The 18,999-nt window shown below is 49.2% G+C and overlaps 1 protein-coding gene across 2 annotated transcripts in view; it reads left to right on the forward strand.

Annotated features, from left to right (window-relative positions):
* The window catches only part of IL2RA (interleukin 2 receptor subunit alpha), a 52,839-nt gene extending 37,071 nt beyond the window's left edge, over positions 1-15,768 (forward strand). Inside the window, exons 2-8 of one of the 2 annotated variants that reach the window (XM_008705408.2) lie at positions 778-960; positions 3,276-3,371; positions 5,678-5,893; positions 7,430-7,510; positions 8,046-8,117; positions 9,315-9,381; positions 13,972-15,768. In XM_008705408.2, coding sequence (XP_008703630.1) covers positions 778-960; positions 3,276-3,371; positions 5,678-5,893; positions 7,430-7,510; positions 8,046-8,117; positions 9,315-9,381; positions 13,972-13,996 — 740 coding nt within the window. In that variant the 3' untranslated portion in view covers positions 13,997-15,768. Of the gene's footprint in view, positions 1-777; positions 961-3,275; positions 3,372-5,677; positions 5,894-7,429; positions 7,511-8,045; positions 8,118-9,314; positions 9,382-9,674; positions 10,174-13,971 lie in introns of those variants that run through there. The other variant, XM_008705409.2, reaches the window with a different exon arrangement.
* Positions 15,769-18,999: the final 3,231 nt, after the last annotated feature.

The following is an 18,999-nucleotide window of genomic DNA, read 5'->3' on the forward strand; positions in this document are numbered from 1 at the left end:
GGACTTGTTGGAAGATATGCAATGGAATCGTTTTTCTGATTTGAGCAGCGCCCTTTTTTTCCTTAATACCTGGGCATTTGGCCACTATTTCTGGTGTCCTTGGTGGGAAACCGGTGTCCATTCTTGAGGGGGCTGAGAAAAGGTCAAGTCTTTGTGATATGAGAAGGAATTTGGTAAACTCAGCGGTGGGTGGGTGGGTGAAAAATACACATTTCCTACTTGCCAGACTTTGGGTGGAGCACTTTACACATAGTTCTCAAAAAAAAAAAAAAAAAAAAAGAAAAGAAAGAAAGAAAGAAAAGAAAAGAAAAGAAAAGAAAAGAAAAAAAAGAAAACGGTACAAAATCACTAATTATAGAAATTCTGACAATCCTTATTTTCCAACAAGTATTTATCACTGACACATGTCCCTCAATTAAATTTACATGGCTTTCCTCCTTTCCTTTCCTCATGCCCTTTGGTCCTCTTCTCTCTTTCTATACTTATTCAGCATAAGGCATATTCAGAATAAAACCTCATTCACTTCTATTCATTGAGTTTGAAATACATTGCAATTTGGAGAGGAACTTGGTTGAAGTCAAAGTTTGAGCCGTCTCTGATACCAAGGTTTCTAAAGGACAGTGGCAACAGCCTTCGTCTCTTTCTAGGAAGAGGTGGGGTACCCAAAAGTCCTTTAGAGAAGGTGAAGAAATGTGTGATGACATCATCGCAGGGTTAAGTATGTGAGTGCACGAGTGGAACGTCCTGAACTCCTAGCACGCCTCTTTTCCTTTGCAGACCTGTGTGACGGTTACCCGCCAGACCTCAAGCACGCCACATACAGAGCTCTCGAGTACAAGACGGGCACGGTGTTAAATTGTGGGTGTGAGAGAGGCTACCGCAGACTAAGCAACTTCATGCATTGTGCGGGAAACGCCAGCCACGCTTCCTGGGAAAACAGATGCCAGTGCAGAAGTACATGTAAGTGTTTCCTCTGGTGACACGGAGGGAGAGAGAAGAACTCTAGCAAGCTTCAGCTTTTGCTCACTCAGCCCTACAGACGAAAACTGGCCAGCCCAAACTCCACGATAACTCACCTCAGTGGGTCCTGGAAAATAATTCACCAGACCAGTGTTTAAGGAGTGCCTCCCGGTTCCAAGGACTGATCTAGGCCCTCGGGATACCCAGCACTCTAAGAACTTAACATCTTGCGGGGAGAGCGGGAACAGATGTTATACTTATCATTACTGAACAATTCGAAAATAAGTCTACTTCACGGCAAAGTAAATGCACTTGATGCCACTAAACTGTAGGTTAAAAATGATTGCTATGGCAAGTTTTATGCTACGCTTAGCTCATCACAATTTTTTTAGAAATAAAAAATTTAAAAGGAATAGTCAGAATGAGCCTATATAAGCAATAAGAAAAATAATAGCAATCCCAGTGAGTATCTACCTGTCAGGCCGCGTTCGCTGTCTTGCGCTTTGCTCTCCGAAGCTCACACCTGACGCGCCCGTGTGCTGACTCGGGCCGTCGGCCGCTCCCAGCTCCCCCCCAGCAAACATGGCCGCGCGAATTCCCAGCAACCCCCGCGACGCTGTGCGCCCTCTCCTCTTCAGCCGCCACCTCCCCAACCCTAAGGAAGCAGCTCTGGGTACAAGAGCGGAGGCAGTGGGCGAGGCAGTTCCTTCCCTGATAAGAGTAAAACGGGAAGAGAAGCTCGTGCTACTCAGTTGGAGCATCTTATCCATTACGGAAATTTTTTCTTTTCTTTTCTTTTTAAAGATTTTTATTTATTTGAGAGAGAGAGAGGGAGAGCAAGTGAGAGAGAGCACAAGTGGGGTGAGGGGTAGAGGGAGAAGCAGACTCCCCGCTGAGCAAGGAGCCTGGTGTGGGACTCGATCCCAGGACCCTGGGATCATGACCTGAGCCGAAGGCAGACGCGTCACCGACGGAGCCACCCATGCGCCCCTATTACGGAAATTTTCAACGTGGCTGCCATCACGTCTTTCGTGCGTTTCCTCGGAGGGCAAATATACGGTCAAGCAGAAAGGATTGTCGGTCCAGGGTCTGCCCTGCCCAGTGTCAGGAACTGGCATTCCAGAGCTTCAGAAATAGTCCCCCAAAGACCCCTCTGTCCCCTTGTTCCAGTCCTGCAAGACCCTGGCTGCGCTGGGGGAGCAAGGAGAATATCAAGCCCAAAGGCAAGGCAGGCTGGTGTGCGGGCAAGGCCCCAAATCTGCACTGGGGAAGCAGAGAGGAAGAGGAAGCTGTTCCCTTTGAACGTCTTTATTTCTGGACTTTATAACCTGGCTTGAGAGCCCTGTGGCCCTCACTGCTGGACGTGATTGGAATCAGCAGAGGACTAAGGGTCCTGAACCTCATCGCTGCTGGGGAGGGCGAGCAGGGAAGGCAGAGCCGCTTGCCCTTGCCCGGAGATTGCAGGCAGGTCACCTTCCTGGAGTGGAATGCGGAGGCAGTGACCCCCGAGGGACTTTCTGAATCTAAGTTGAGCTGATTTTGCTATTGTATGCTCTTCATCGAATCCTGAAGGCTCTCTCACAAGCCTGATTTCTCTACCAGGTTTTTTGTCCACTCTGTGATAATGGAACGTGGTGAAAAGTGGTGGGTCCGTTTGTCCTTTTGTTCCTTAGCCCTGGAGATGGTGTCTGTGAGCCACAGTGAATTCTGTGTCAGCTGCACCAGGCACAGACTGCAAGGTCTGCAGACGGCTGTGGAAGCACCCGTGGCCTCTTTTCCCAGCAGACCCTCCCCCGACCCTCAGTTAGAATCCCGAGTTGCTCACAGCGGTGCCCATACTCAACTCCTTTGCCAAAGTCTTCACAATAGAGAGGAGTGTCCTGTTGAATTCCAAAAGATTGAATCCTTTGCCTTTTAAGTGGACTGCTTTAGGGAAGCAAGGGGCATTGGTGGTGGCTGACTCACACCATCCCTCCCGGCATCGGGCCCCACCCTCGCACAAGGCTGGCAGGTGGATGGCCGGAGTGAGCCCCTTTTGGGGAGACACACGTACACCAGACGATCTTTCAGTTCTTTCAGAAACACGTGGTGGGCCTCTGACGTCATGCAGAGGAATACTGCCAGACCCCGCTGAGAGCACCCCACGGGCAAGGAGGGTGTGTGTGGCTCCTCTTTGTAACCCCTGCCCCCCAGTACTGCCTGACGTGTCACAGGCAGCGGAAGGGCACTCTTAGAATAAATGAATACACAAGGAGTGTTTTTTCTATTTTAAGCATCTGTGGAGTTATTTGCTTCTTTCTATCTATATTCTCTAGCCTCCAAGAGCACAGAAAGACAAATTACTCCTAGACCCAAAGAACAGAAGGAAATGCAGAGCCCAACGCCGCCCGGGGACCAAGGTAACCTTCTAGGTAAGAGGCGGTCTGGCCAACGCCTGGGAGCCAGCTCTTCCCCTGCAGATATACTCTGCTCCCCAGAGGAGGAAGGTCTGTCCCACGATCCTCTTCTTTTAGGACGTCAGGTAAACAAGAACAACTGTGTCATGCTTGCGGGCTCTGGAGCCACTCAGCATTTCAAGCCAACATGGGCTCTGGGCTTCCTCCTGCTTTGGGAGCTGGAGGAGTAGAACTGGGCTCGATTCAGTTCAACCCAGTTCAACTGAACTGAGTTCAAAAGCAGGTCGATTGGAACTCCTGTGCCCAGCCCTGTAGACAGCCGTTCCTGCCCTGGAGGAAATGCTCTGTGTTCCCCCCTTCCGTGCGAGATAATCAACTGCCCGCAAAGTAGTTCACCCCAAAATGTTTCTATGAACAGGGTTGTGAAGCCTGCCTGCCACGTGGGTGAGCGTGCAAGCCGCCGACAAACACGTCCTAGCTCATGCGATGTGGGGGAGCGAGCACAACTGCAAAATGAATCACGCCAAAGTCGGGTCCTCACACCACGAGGACATAGAGCCCGTTAGGAAAACCTGAGCTTCTGGGGGACCCACTGACCTTTACAAGACCCTATTGCTAATTCTATTACCTTCCAAAAACACTTTATCATCCTGTATATAATTTCTTCTAAACCTCACAACCCAGTGAGCCAGGGAGCAGGATTATTACTGTGATTTACTGAAGAAAATGAGACACGGAGAAGTTAAAAGACTTGGCTAAACGCTCATTTAGGAGGAAGACCTTAGGTCTTACTAGGGATCTTTCTACTAATCACTTGTTTTAAATTAATTTTAATTTATTTGCAGCTTCCATTATTAAAAAAAAAAAGACAAATCCAGGGGCACTGTTGCAATATGATGTTTTTATGTTGTACCTCCAACTTTGGGCTGAATGGCATTTCAAAACGCATTTAATTGTTTGTTTTTCTCTCTTTTTCCCATATTACACTGAACGGTTCTTCCAAGGTTTCTCAGGAGGTCAATGTTTGCTGTTCTTTTTTTTTTTTAATTTTTTATTTTATTTTATTTTATTTGATGTAAAGTTCGGTGATTCATTAGTTGCGTATAACACCCAGTGCACCATGCAATACGTGCCCTCCTTACTACCCATCACCAGCCTATCCCATTCCCCCGCCGCCCCCCCGAAGCCCTCAGTTTGTTTCTCAGAGTCCATAGTCTTTCATGCTTCATTCCCCCAATATTTGCTGTTCTTATTTGAGAGATAACCACTCACTCTGGCCACAGATGCTCTTAATGGGATGTTTTCATTTGAGAGAAGCAAACGTAATTTAAACAGGTTCAGACCATCATGGATTTCACTGGAGGTAAAAGAAATTTTATTCTGAGATGAAAACACAAGTTCAGCCATGATTTGCAAGGTGCTACACCATAGCAGACCACTGGGGACAGGACTGCTCTCAGCTTCCCTCTGGGGCAGGGGGTTACATGTAAGATACTTTTAAAGGTCATATTGGGTATTCGGATTGTGGAAGGTCTGGAAGGTCAGAGCACATGTCTGGGGAGAGAGGGTACATGTGGTTCCGTATATCCAGATTTGGGGTGGGGTAGGGAATCCTGAGGATAAATCAGAGCAGGACATGATCAGTGGTTACAAGACCAGCCTGGCTTGGGTTTTAGTTGGGCGAGTGGAAGGTTTGAGGGCATGGGGAACTTTCAGAGGCCTCGGCAGGGCTCACAGGGTGCAGGCTTAGGCATGGTGTGATCTGAGATCAGGTTCCATTTCCCCGAGATTCTCTCAGCCCTCCCCTCCTTCTGGCTTTGGCTCTCTCTCCAGTCCTTCAGCCATGGCCCCAAGATGACCAGCAGCCCCCAAGGGGGGATGTGCCTCCTCCCCTAGCCAGGGAGACCCTTCACCCTTCATTGGCCCCAGTGGGCTAGAGACTACCTTTATCCCTCAGCTGAGACTGCCCTTCCCATTCCTGCCCTCTCACGAGAACCCTCGCCATCACCACAAGTAACTGCTCATTCCTCCGTGTTCCCATAGCAAGCGTCTGTTCCTCAGCGATAACACTCTGGACATTCTGCCTTCAGCTGTCTTCCTCATTCAATCCATCATCCACTCCCACGGGAGTGACAGGGTCTGTGTGCCCTCCCACCAAGCACCTAGCAAAGTTCCTGACACAGACATTCTCAGTATATATCGGTTGAATAAAAGAAAGAATGAATGAATGAACAAAACAGTCAGAACCAAGGTCCAGTCTCTAGGAAGACGCAACTCCGATTCACTCACAATGCCTTCAGAACTTCCTTTCCCTCTTGCAGGTCACTGCAGGGAGCCTCCTTCCTGGGAACATGAAGATCCAAAGAGAATCTACCACTTCGCGGTGGGGCAGACGGTTCACTACCAGTGCGCGCAGGGATTCAGGGCCCTACACAGAGGTTCTGCCCAGAGCGTCTGCAAAAGGATCTCAGGGAAGACCCAGTGGTCACAGCCCCAGCTCAAGTGCATAAGTGAGAGGACGGACAGTCCGTTTCCAGGTATGGAGGCACCTGCTTGGGCCTATTGCCCTGCTTTTTCCAGCAGGCTGAGTGGAGTGGAATTCCTGACCACCAGCAGCGTGACCGTGGGCAAACCACTTCCTCTCCTTGGGCCTCTTCTTTCTCTCACTCTAGAAAAGAGACCAGATAAACTAAGGTCTCTATCACCTCGGGTTCCCTGTACCCTGAGTGAGGATAAATGGTAGAAGGTGGAAGAGGAGGGAAGATTTCTCAAGTGCCCCAAAGCTCCCCCGGTGTTATCTCACCGGAGACAAAGCTGCCCCGTCCTAGCCAATCCTGATATTCGACGTCTTCTAAGCTACCAGGACTTCCTCTCATTCAAAAGGGCAAGTCCAGCCTGCCCCCCACACACTTCTGATTTACTGACATATAATGTAAACTCATTATCGGTCCAGCGCTGCACTGTTCGCGTGCTCCTTCTCCTCGTGTAATCCCCCCTGGGCTTTGATACAAGTGCAGATGTGCAGGGAAGGGGCTGATTCAAGCAGGCACGTGCACGCGCACACACGCGCTCATTCAGACGCACGTACAACTCACCCATGCAGAGGCCTACTGTTTTCATTCTGAAAGCGTATTACTATTTTTACAACCAAAAGCCGCTCAGATTTAAACTTCATGTTAGAGGTTTCTTAGCTCACAGCCTATTGGTTCATAGCTCTCCCGGGAGTTTCCTGGGTGAAATCTGAAGCCGCCCCCATAAGGAGTGCAGGCAGAGACCGGAGAAAGAGGCAGGCCAGTTGGCAGGCCGCAGTTTGAACAAGCAGAGGGAACTTACCTGTGGGGCGGCAGCAAGAGGACTGGATCCCAGCGCTCGCCCCCCAGAACTTACATGTTTATAAAGAGGCCTTAACTGGGTTCAGTCACGTATGCTCTGCGGATGTTCTCAACACCATGTTACTGCTCAAGGCTGTGTCCTTGGAGCAGCCTCTGGGAGTGGGAAAGGCAAGCGGGACCCACATTCCGAGGACAGGGAAGGAGGTGAGGAGCCTGCAGGTGCCTGGGTCCAGCCCATGGGTCGACTGGCACTCGTGTCTTTTTGATGACATTCCCCGACAGTGTGCCTGCTGGGAGCCCGGTGGCTGACACGTGTCGCTTTCCTCGTAAAAGGACGGCAGGGCAGGGCCGTGTCCTGGGTGACTGGAAATACCCACAAAGAACCAGGGACCTGTCACCGAGAGAAACTGTCCTTTTGAGCATGTCTGCTTCATTTGATGTTTCCGTGGGGTTGGATTATCATGACCTGTTTCCAAGCCACAGATGGAAACCAGGGCTGAATGGGAAGCTTGGGGAGAAGGAGCTGCTCGGGATTCCACAGCCAGCAGATCAGGGTCAAAATTCCCTCCCACTCGGCTTTGCTGGGCCCATTTCCCTGCACGCCTGTGACCCGCTCTAGCCGCAGGGTGTGGGGCCCCCAGACAACGTGCTGAGAAGGGCGATCCGCACCCCACTGAGCGTGTCTGGGGTCAGCTAAGGAAACCCGCTGCCCCCACCCTCATCACTTCCTCTCCCCACCAGATGACGAAGAAGAGCCTCAAGCAAGCACCCGTGCTCCTGGGAGAGACACTTCCTCCCCCTTGCAAATGACAAGTACTACCGGTAAGGCTGGACTTTCTGGGAGGGTGAGAGCTCGGCCCTCGGGTCCTCAAGCAAGAGACCAAACACAGTTGGCCTGGGGTAGCCCCTCCTGGGCGCCTGCCCCTCCAACCCCCAACCCTCAAACATGTCACAAGCAGGGCGCCTGGGTGGCTCAGTCGGTTGGGCATCTGACCCTTGGTTTCGGCTCAGGTCGTGATCTCAGGGTCGTGAGATCGAGCCCCGTGTCCGGCTCCACACTGGGTACAGAGTCTGTTCAAGTTTCTCCTCTCCTTCTGCCTTCCCCCCTGCTCTCTCTTTTTCCCTCAAACGAATAAATTTATCTTTAAAAATCACAAACAAACATGTCAAAAGCAAGTGTTGGCAACAGGAGAAGCCAGGCTGAGGTTGGCACCGGAAGGCAGAAGAAGGCAGGCTTGTCCGTCATGCCCTTCCGTCGGGCTCCGAGGCTCCACTCACGAGAGGCCCTAAGCTCTCCAGCCAGTGCACTCAGATAACCAGCACAAACCGAGCATCTTCTCATCTCTTTTCTGCACAGATTTCCACAAACACACGGAAGTGGCTACCTCCGCAGAGTCGTTCATATTCACAACCGAGTATCAGATAGCAGGTGGGTAGGCCTTGTGCCTTCTGTGGACAAAATGCACCCCGGACAGAGACTGTGGGGTACGTTGCTTGGTGGTCGGTCTGGTGGGTCAGTCGGTTAGTCAGTTAGTTTAAAATGCCCCCTCCTTACACTGTGTAATAGTTACACGAGTAAAGGACAAATCCGGATTTTAACAACACAAACTCATAGTAATCGGTCATAGTAAGCGGGCTGTGACGTCTCAAAGCCACCCCAAGAAAGCCCTCCTGAACGGATCCTAAATGACAAAATATCCCGTAAACCCTACATTCGTTTCCTGGTAGGAGAGAAAAACAGGCTTTGAGGGCGTGAGAAAAAACCGAGCTCATAGCAACGGAGAGCAGAGCGCTGGTTGTGGGGCCTGTGGGTGGGGGGAGACGGGAGATGCTGGTGGAGGGACACCGACTTCCCGTTAGAAGATGAATCGTTCTGGGGAGCTAATGGGAAGCATGGTGACTCTGGTTAGCAACACAGTATTGTAGACCCGAAATTTGCTCAAGGAGTCAATCTCCCGTGTTCTCACCAGAAAAAGGAAATGGTAGACAGGAGGGGTGGCCGGCGGTCTTGGCTGGTGCTCCGGTGCTAATCGTGTTGTGACGTATGCTCCCATCAAATCCCACCCCTCGTATGCCGTGAACGTCCGCAATGTTATATGTCAGTTATGTGCCAAGAGAGCTTGGGGAAGAAAAGGAAAAAATGCGCTGTGAAGCCCGTCCAAGACAGGCAGTTAGCTGGGCTGGCGGGAGGTTGCCCCAGCACCAGAGGAACACAGCATTTGGGAAATAGGAACACTTTCAAGAGAGGCTCATGTGTCTGTCATTTCTCCTTGTATTTCGACATTTCCTTCAGCCATTGTGGGCCTCCCTGGTGGCCCCCTTAACTGAGGCCTCTGAACCTTTCTGAAGATAGTGCCTGTCAGGGAGTTCACGCTCCTCAGAAAGAGCCAAGCTTCTCGAGAAGAGAGTGGAAAGGCGCCAAGCCCTTTCCCACCTCCCCAGGGCTCCAGCCCTGGTCCCTGAGTCTCCTAGGAAATCATGTCAGGGTGGGAGCTGCATTCTGGGAGGGAAGGCAGAAACACCAGCGCTCACCTCTTCAGGAAGCCCTTGCTCTGGGGGGGTTTCTCAGCCTGCTCTGCGACCCAGCCCAGTAGGCCCTTTTGCTGAACTGCTTCTCTGTCGACAGTGGCCGGCTGCGTTCTCCTGCTGATCAGCGTCCTCCTTCTGAGCGGGCTCACCTGGCAGCGGAGATGGTGAGTCCCACATGGTCATGGTCACGAAGCCCTGGCAGGAGCTGGCGGGTGGAGCCCGGTGTGGGAAGAGCTCAGGCAGAGATCCCCTCGCCCCCAGGCCACCCCATTCTCCCACTAACCGGCAGTGGTTTGGGGAGCAGTAGAGAGAGAACTGGCCAAGCCACACATTCCCAAAGCACCCAACAAGAGTGTGGTGAAATGGGAAAGCAAAGGAAACTAGCACTGGTTGAGCACCTACTGTATGCCAGGCTTGATGCGTATCTAATAAACATTCTCACAACCTAACTTCTCAGAACATTCGAAATAGCTACGCGTTCCCAGATCAAGCAATGCGAACAGGACTGCAGGAGGCCAAAACCGCAGCCTGAATCTAGGGCCCAAGACCTTTCTGCTCCCATCACGTGGCTGGAAGGGAACAACGGGCAGCATCCCTCTGAGTTTTCCTCTCCGGAGCTCCTCCCTGTACCTACTGCAGACAGTCAGACCGGAACCCCCTTGACTGGGACGGGACCCACGTGTGGTCTTAGGTTGCATTAACTCGGATTTTCAACCGTGGTTGCCAATTTGAACAAGCAGGAGAGACTTTTTTTAAACACCAATCTTGCTCTCCAACCAGAATCTCTAGAACATCAGTACTTTTGTTTTTTCAGCTGAGATAAAATTCATCATTCTAACCATTTCAAAGTGCGTAATTCAGTGGTTTTTGACGATGCTCTGTACATACCACTATCTCATTACACACCAGAGCATTTCCATCACCGCGAAAGGAAACCCTGTGCTCCCCAATTCCCCAACTCCCCCATTCCCTGGAAAGCACAAGTTCACTCCCCATCGCGGTGGACTTGCCCGTTCTGGACACTTCACATAAATGGAATCATACAGTGTATGAACTCTGGTGACTGAGACATTGGTATTTCCTTAAAGCTCCTCGGAGGCGCTGAGTACGTGCACATCCAGTTTTTTTTTTTTAAGATTTTATTTATATATTTGACAGAGAGAGAGACAGCCAGTGAGAGAAGGAGCACAAGCAGGGGGAGTGGGAGAGGAAGAAGCAGGCTCATAGCAGAGGAGCCTGATGTGGGGCTCGATCCCATAACACCGGGATCACGCCCTGAGCCGAAGGCAGACACTTAACCGCTGTGCCACCCAGGCGCCCCATACACATCCAGTCTTAACAACTCTGCGCTAGGCCAGTAATTCCCAGATTTGAGTGGGCTTGTTAATCAGAAGCTCCTGGAGGGCTTGTTAAAACACGGATGGCCAGGCCCTGCCTTCCAAGTTTCTGATTCAGCAGGTCTGGGGTGGGGCCCGAAAATCTACATTTCGGACAAATTCCCAGGTCAGATTGACGCTGGTGTTCCAGGCACCAAACTTTGAGAACCACTGCACGAGACAGCATGAAGCATCAAGAGAGTGAATTCATTTCACGCACACACAGAGAAAGGCCACTTTCTCCCTCCCTTTAACAGTGGACTGCAGACCTCCTCGGTCACTCTCCTGACTATCGAGGACATCCCACCAATGTGCCATCTAACCTACCCTGATACAAACTCCCCAGGAAGACCCTGAGAAGACTCAGACTCACCCCCCACCCAATCCCAGAGCTCTTAGATCCTACAGTTAGCCCAGGCAGAGAAAAACCGTCACATTGCTTGGATTGTTATATTGGTCACCAGGCCCACGAGTACTCCTGAGTTCCCTCTTGTGAGTTAAAAAGTGCCAATTGCTGCGATGCAGAGGCGAAGCCCCTAGGGTCATTACATTAGGAATTGCTCACATAAATACCTGACAGTCTACCAACTTCTCCACGGTATTAGCTGATTCCTGAGGCGTTATTTTAGGATTATGTGAGATCAAGTGTGTCAAGTAGTCAGTACATTGTGGGAACTCGACATGCGGTCGGTCCTCCCCGCCCTTCGCCGACAAGACTTAATACCTCTCAAGGAAACTTTCATTCGGTAGCTTCAAGATGAAAAGCCTTCAGACACAAAGGGACGGAGCTATTTGGGAGTGGCAAACGTTTGGAATTTAGGTTGTGACATAACAAACAGCCTGAAACTATGTGAGTCCCCACAAGCTCTGCCAGAATTACGATCTTTCAGGAGACCCACACTCATTCCTCAAACTGCCTTCTGCCACCAGCTCTAGCAGTGAGAAAAGCCTTCCTAGAATCTAATTTCATCTGGTGGTGCCCTCTTGTGGCCACACAGAAATCCTACATCTGACAATTCTGGGGGGGCCCGGGGGGGTGTACAATGACTAGGAGCCGGTGATAAACAACAGCTGTTGGCCTACCCCAGCTCCTGACCGCCAAAAGCTAAATTTTCATGAATTTGGTGAACTGTTCTTAAGCACAGCCATTATTGAAAATTCAGTATATAAACCTAGTTACACAGATTATATTAAAAACAAAGTTAATAGATATTCAAAAGTAGCCACTTTCTAATGATTTTACTACTTTATTTGTCCTCGGGTTATTAGATCTATTGTCTCTGTATCGAGGCGTTGCAATAGGACGGTCTGCTACTGTGTACCTCTTCCCAGTCCTGTACTCAGTTGTCACGTTGGCAGCTTGAAACTGGGTGTGGTGGGAGTATTTACACCATGGAAATAGGCCAACTGTTTCAAAGAGCTGGCTGTTAATCATTTACCCGCACACCATTCTCCCAGCCTTGCCCCGGGAGAGCTCTGAGCAAGGCAGGAAGTGATCAGATAATCCTGTGGACTCAGTCAGGGCTGGGGAAGGTCTAGGACTACACCGTCCAACACAGTAACCACAGGCCACATGTGGGTATTTAAGTCTAAACGTAAATAAATGACATAAAATTAGAAATTCAGTTCATCAGTTACACTAGCCACACGTCAAGTGTTCAACAGCCACGTGCGGCTACCTTACTGGATAACACACATACAAAACATTTCCATCATCAGAAAGTTCTTACAGTACAGTGCGGGCCAGGAACTAGGAGCTTTCCACTCATGAAAATCACTGAGCACACTTATTATCGCTTTTCCGCACCTACCGTCCTCCGTAGAGCTCAAAAAAATGTATAGAACATCTCTTATGTAGATGTTGGTCAAAGGGCACAACCTCGCAATTAGAAAATGAGTAAGTTCTGGAGATCTAATGCACAGCATAGTGTTATAGTCAACAATACTGTATTATACACTTCAAAGTTGCTAAGAGACTAGATCTTAAATGTTCTCCCCACAAAAGGGAAATGATAATTAGGTGACACGATGGAGGTGTTTGCTGACGCTATGGTGGCCATCACGCTGCAATACAGAAATACAATATACTAAAAAATAGATAAACACGTTGTACGCCACAAACTTACACAATGTTACATGTCAATTGTATCTCAATTTAAGAAACAAACAAACAGACAACACTATCATGAGAGTATCTGCTATGTGCCAAGCTCTTGCAAGGGGCCCAAAGATGAATACAAACGGTCCCTGCTCTGAGGAGCTTGCAGACCCGTGGAGAAAACGAAACAAATAGAGTTCAAGCACAAATTTTTAAAGCCCGAGATTGAGGTGTTATAGGAACAAAGAGAAAGTACACTTAATCCTACAAGGCGGTGCCAGCAAGGCTTTTAGAATTGATGGTGCCCAGGTGAAGGAGGGCAGGAGATGGCTGCTAGGCGGGGCGAGCGCGGGGAGAGGTAAGGCGGTGTGAGGGGCCACAACGATGGCCGGGAGAAGTCAGGCAGTTCTGAACACCAGGCTTCGAGGTGCACGGGCAGCGGACACAGCGCTGCTGTAGGGGTGGACAGTGACCACGTCATGGAAGACCAGGTCAGGCAGAGGGGCTCAGACCCTATCCTGGGGGCAACAGAGAGTCACAGAAGCTTGACCTACAGGACAAATGGTAGCACAGACCCTTCGGACAGTCTGGCTACAGCAGAGGCTAGATGTAAGAGACCAAGGAATCATGGTGGTAGTTATGACAGCATATTTAGAGAGACGAGGTGAGCACGAGCTAGGTCAGTGGGCACACATTAAAAAGGAGGAAAAGAAGAATCAAGAAATACATTAAGGGGGTCAAATTAGCAGGACTTGCCAGCTGATTGGCAGTGAGGGTTAAGGAAGATGGATGGAGCAGGGGTGACCCCAGATTTTCAAGAGTGACAGGGGGACCCCTTAGCCTCTATACACCAGGAAGAAATACATGCAAACAGCAGGACAGCCTCAGGGGATCAGCCCCAAAGCAGACGCATTCTGCAGTCCATTCACTGAGACCGACCCAGCCTCCACACTTCTAACCACCTAACCCAGCCTCCGCCCCTGGAACCACCCAGCCCTGGAACTGACAAGGAAATGGAAGGTGTACTCATTGCACAATGATTGCATCACCGTGCTGTAGGAACCACGGGGCAGCCAGTCTGGGACTCTGGAGGGACAGGGAGGCCTTGGGGTCAGATTTCAGCCTGCGGGAAGAGGACAGGATCCAGGGGTGGAATTTTAAGTGAACAGGTCGGTGGGGGGTTATGTTGAAGGCTCTACCCACATCAGCTTAGGATGGGGATCACATTTTTTTCTTGGTGCAGTATTACACCTATGACTGACTTGGCTGTGTCACCACAGGAGGAAGAGTAGAAGAACCATCTAGAAAACCAGAAGTGGTAAGAAGCCAAGAACAGCTCACAGAAGTCATGGAGCATGAGCAAAATCAAAGAAGTCGAACGCTCACCCAAGAAGCATCTCCCGTGATCTCTTGGGTTTTGGAAAACTCTGAAGTCACATGCTGACACATAGGCAGCGGCAGCCTCATGACAAAACCAGCTCTGTAGTATCAACGAGTGAACTCGACCTGCTTCCGCACAGCAGCTCCAAGGTCACTGGTGGAACAGGAAGGAACAGCCAGAACTGTAGGTCTTATTTTCATGTGGACATGGTCATTCAGGCTTGAACAGCATGGGACTCTCTCCACACCACCATATACGGTACAAAAAAAAGTAGCTTCATATTAATTTCACCCTAACTTCTCAGTTTAGAAATCCCAAGGAAAACCCCAGCACCAATGTAAATAGACACACACACACTCCCCACCCTACGTGACTGGACCCCGCCCTGTGATGGACGCAGATCCTTCCCCAGCTTCTGGCTAATTAGCCCATTCTCCTGGCCACATTCCTTCAGGAATGCCTCCTAAGAACTCCGAATCTTTTTGTCCTTAGCTCAGTCCTCTAAACTAGCCCCCTTCCACTTCCATCTGAATTTCTGAATTTCTAAACAGAAGCCATAGCAGAGTAATCTTTGGGTAACACCGACAGAGGGCAACCACGCCTTTGTGGATCTCAGAGCTCAGTGTTTAAAAGGATTTTACTAGAGGTACGCTGGGAAAAGAAGGGGAAACTACGTCCCAGGTAACAAACTGTACCTAGTAGAAAGCTCCACCTGTATGTTACTAACACCCCCCTTTTACCGGTTCGTTTCTGATTGCTTTAAATGATGCTCTGAATTTGGTCTGCACGAGTGTGATTTCACAGACACGTCCCGTGCAAATGCCTACATTTCCGAATCAGTCATAAGAGCACTGATAAGGGATCGAAACACTCAATGTTTATAGATGGAAGGAAAGAAGGAAGTGTGGCGCAGGGAGGGAGATCACACTGACAGAAGGTAACATGCAAAAGGTCACCCCTTAGTAGCCGTCAAACGGTTAGCAACATGGTTAGCAAATCAGAATCACCTGGAGGCCCAGTTAGACCGGGGGGGGGGGGCACATCTCCAGGGTCTCTGAGTCAGCAGGTGCAGGCCGCCCAAGGATTTACACTTGTAACAAGTTCCAGGTGGTGCTGCTGAGGCTGGCCCCGCCTGGAGATCACACTTTGAGAACCACTGGGTTGTAGGTCTCCATGCCCATCCACTCTCAAAAATCACATGATTAAGGAGATTAATGAAAGGTTAAAACCAGCCGGTGTTCATTTCTGAAAGGCCAGAAAAGTGTTATTTTAAAAATGGACAGGCATCAGCAGGGCCATATCCAGATTAAAGAACCATTTTCTGCCCTTTCTGTGACTAACCAAGTACAATCCAGATTCCAGTGTCCACTTCCCTGTGCCCCCAAGTACATGTTTTCTGGGTTGAGGGGAATCTCAGACCAGGAAAAAAAAATTTTTTTTTAAGTGTTACTTATCTTGAGTAAAATTGAATTGAATTATCATGACTCATTTTGGCAGGGGGGAGACCTATGAGACCAAATGTATTAAATAATAATTAAGATATTATTTACCTTTTTCACGCTCACTCTAAGTGTATGGTGGAGTTTTCCAGAAACTACATGATATGTGATGATGTCATCTCTCTGATGTTAACATGTAATGAGTATTACTACTGTTTATAAGAGAACTAATAAAGAATATTTTTTAAATTTCTTGGTTTTAGTGTCTGCATGTGGTATCACTAGCTATAACTACACAGATGAAAGTAGATAAAAGCTCTTTGGGATTCTCAATACTCTTTTTTTTTTCTTAGAGAGATAGAGCACAGAGGTGGGGGCAGCAGGAAGGGGCAGAAGGAGAGGGAGAGAGAGAATCCTAAGCAGGCTCCACACCCAGCACAGGACCCAACGCCTGGGCTCGATCCCACGACCCTGAGATCATGACCTGAGTGAAAATCAAGAGTTGGATGCTCAACTGACTGAGCCACCCCAGGCACCCCTCCTCAGTACGTTCTAATAATGTACAGAGGTCCTGACAAATAGTTAACAAACACATTATCACTGGTCGTTCCAGAAATGCAAATCTAAACCACAGTGAGATACCCCTTCATACCCATGAAGGTGACTTTCAGCAAAAAGGAGAATAACAAATGTGGAGAAATAGGATTTCTCGTACATTGCTGGCGGAAATGTAACAGGTGCGGACACCGCGGAAAACAGATTGTTCGTTCCTCAAAACATGAAACACACAATTACCACATGATCCCGCAATTCCAAGAGATACCCAAGAGAGGTGAAGACCACACAAACTTGTACATGACTATTTCTAAGAGAGGGCAACAGCCCAAGTTCCCATCAATGCACAAAGGGACAAGCGATTAGTGGTTGGTCTATCCACACACTGCAGTATTATTCAGCCATAAAAAGGAGTAAAATATTGATAAAGTACTGATTCACGGTACAATGTGGATGAGCTTCGGAAACATGCGAAGGGAAAGAAGCCAGACACAAAGGTCATGTATGATTCCCTTTATATGATATACCCAGAACCGAGAGATCCATAGAGACAGAAAGCAAATTAGTGGTTAACCGGAGCTGCAGAGAGTGATTATTCAATGTTTTACACAACACCCTTCTGAATACAATAAATGCCACTGACATGTACACTTTTTCTGGTTATGTGAATTTCACCTCAATTAAAAGAAAAAAAAAAAAGAGGTCCTCAGACCCAAATACTTGAGCATAGCTTGTTCCATGCATGATTCTCAAAGAATGGTCCTCAGTTCACAACAGAGGACCGGGGTCTACCTGCAGTTTCCATGGTGACTTACTTTCTGATACTCTAGTAAGTGAGCTATTACGAGACCCTGAATTTTTTTAACTAAAATTAACATATTACTCAAGTTTCCTGAAGACTCTGATTCAGTATTCTACTGAGAATGTGAAATGTGCACAGCTTCCAGGAAGAATGCGGTTATTGATAAACGGCTAGAACGATCTTGGGTTGCTTTTGGTTTTCAATTGCTGGTACTCTCTCAGCAAAATTATCAATTACTGTCAGTACTTTTCATATATGGGTTGTGAGCAAAGAAGCACCCCACAGATTTCTCCGGTCTCCGTGGCTCAAATGAGGCCTCATGTCTGCGCTGTGGCCAGAGGACGTAAGGTGATGCTTATTTCCTTAGGCCTGAGCCATTGACTCCACCTCTCGAACCTAGAACCAACTTCCCTCGTTGGTTGCTTGGAGCGGACAGAAGAGTAAGACCCAAATAAAAAGCAGGTCATTACCAAGAGAAGGGAGAATGGATGTAGGGGAAGCAACCACACCTTTCTTTGTGCCTTTCCTTCTAGCCAGTATTATTCTATTAAGGGAGAGCCTAAATTTTCACATCAGTCATCCCGTTATAAAGCTTAGGAGGAATTCGGTCAAAGCTCCGTCCCAGGAGCAGGAGAGAAAAATGTGGACAACAGATCTGTAGCACTGGCTTCTGGGAGTTCTTCAGGATGTAGGAAGGCTTTTTTGCCGGTCTCCCACGGACAATGTGCTAGGCTGTCCAGGCGGAACCAGGACTCCGGATCTGAGCTACAGCATGAGCCCTGGAATGAAACTGGAGTGGGCCTGCTGAGTGGGGGCTGGGCGAGATCATCCAGAAATGTGATTGCCAGTTGACTTGTGAGCCCGACCCAAGTGATTGGAGGCTCCTCACCCCCTCCTCTGTCCTTGGAATGTGGATCCCCATGACCTTCCCCGCTCCCAGAGGCTGCTCCAAGGACACAGCCTTGAGATAGGGATGTGGTGAGAACATCCGCCCGATATACGTGACTGACCCAGTTAAGGCTTCTTTCTAAACTTTTAAGATGCAGTGGGTGGGTGTGGGGATCCACTCGCCTTGCTGCCACACGAGCCAAGTCTTGTATGTGAATTCCTTTGCTTGTTAAAACTGCCACCTACCAACCTGGAGCGGCCTGCCTTTTTCTTCAGTCCCTTCCTGCCCTCCTCCAACAGACGCTGGTTTCAGATTTCCCTGGAGAAGCTCCAGAGGAGGCTGCAAACCAGCAGCGGGTGAGCCAGCCTGGGAACTGGAGAAATGGGCCCTGGGAATGAGGCATCGCAGGGAAATCCTGGGTTAGTCGGTGACCTCTGTGGAGGGAGGGGTGGCCTACATGTCAGATGCTTATGGCCTGTTGCATGAATAGGGGACGCCCTGAAGACACCAGCTGCTCTAAGGGGCTTGTTTGAGGAAGTGCACACACTTCTCCGTGGCAGAGAAGGACAGCAAGGCTGTGCAGCGGGCTGGCCTCTGCTGTGGGCAGTTCTGCTGGTCACCGACACCCACCCTGAGGCTGAAGCTTGAGTCAGCAAGCTAGAGCTATCAGGGGAGGACATGCTGGCGTCCACTAGTCTGGCCTCGGGGCTGGCAGATGAGGTGGAGGGGGTGCAGGATGATAAGTTAGAGGTCTTAGGCACCCCTGAGTGGCGCAGCCGGTTAAGTGTCTGACTCTTGATCTCAGCTCAGGTCTTGATCTCAGGGTTGTGAGTTCAAGCCTCACATTGGGCTCCACACTGAGTGTGAAGCCTACTTAAAAAAAAAAAAAAGAAGAAGAAGAAGTCTTAGCCTACCCCTTGTAAAAAGCTAGGAGAGCTCCAGCTGCTTTGGGTTAAGATCTGGGCACCTGTGACAAAGCCTGAGTAGAGGTTAAGAGATGGAATCCCTGAGAACATAAGAATGAAGAGAAGGATATTATGGTAACTGATGAGAAAATGGGTAAGATGTGTCATGCCTTCTGACCCATACTAGGAAAGAACAGTTTTAAATTGCAAGGATCCCAAAACTCCCAGGGGGAAAACTTGCATTCTTTCTCTTTCCCTTCCTGTTGTGAATCTCATCACGACTTTGAAATGTAAACAGCCCAAGAAATTAACAAATCATTGCTCAGAGAGACTGAAG

Source organism: Ursus maritimus, unplaced genomic scaffold, assembly GCF_017311325.1.
Source record: "Ursus maritimus isolate PB19 unplaced genomic scaffold, ASM1731132v1 scaffold_31, whole genome shotgun sequence".
Lineage (NCBI taxonomy): Eukaryota > Metazoa > Chordata > Mammalia > Carnivora > Ursidae > Ursus > Ursus maritimus.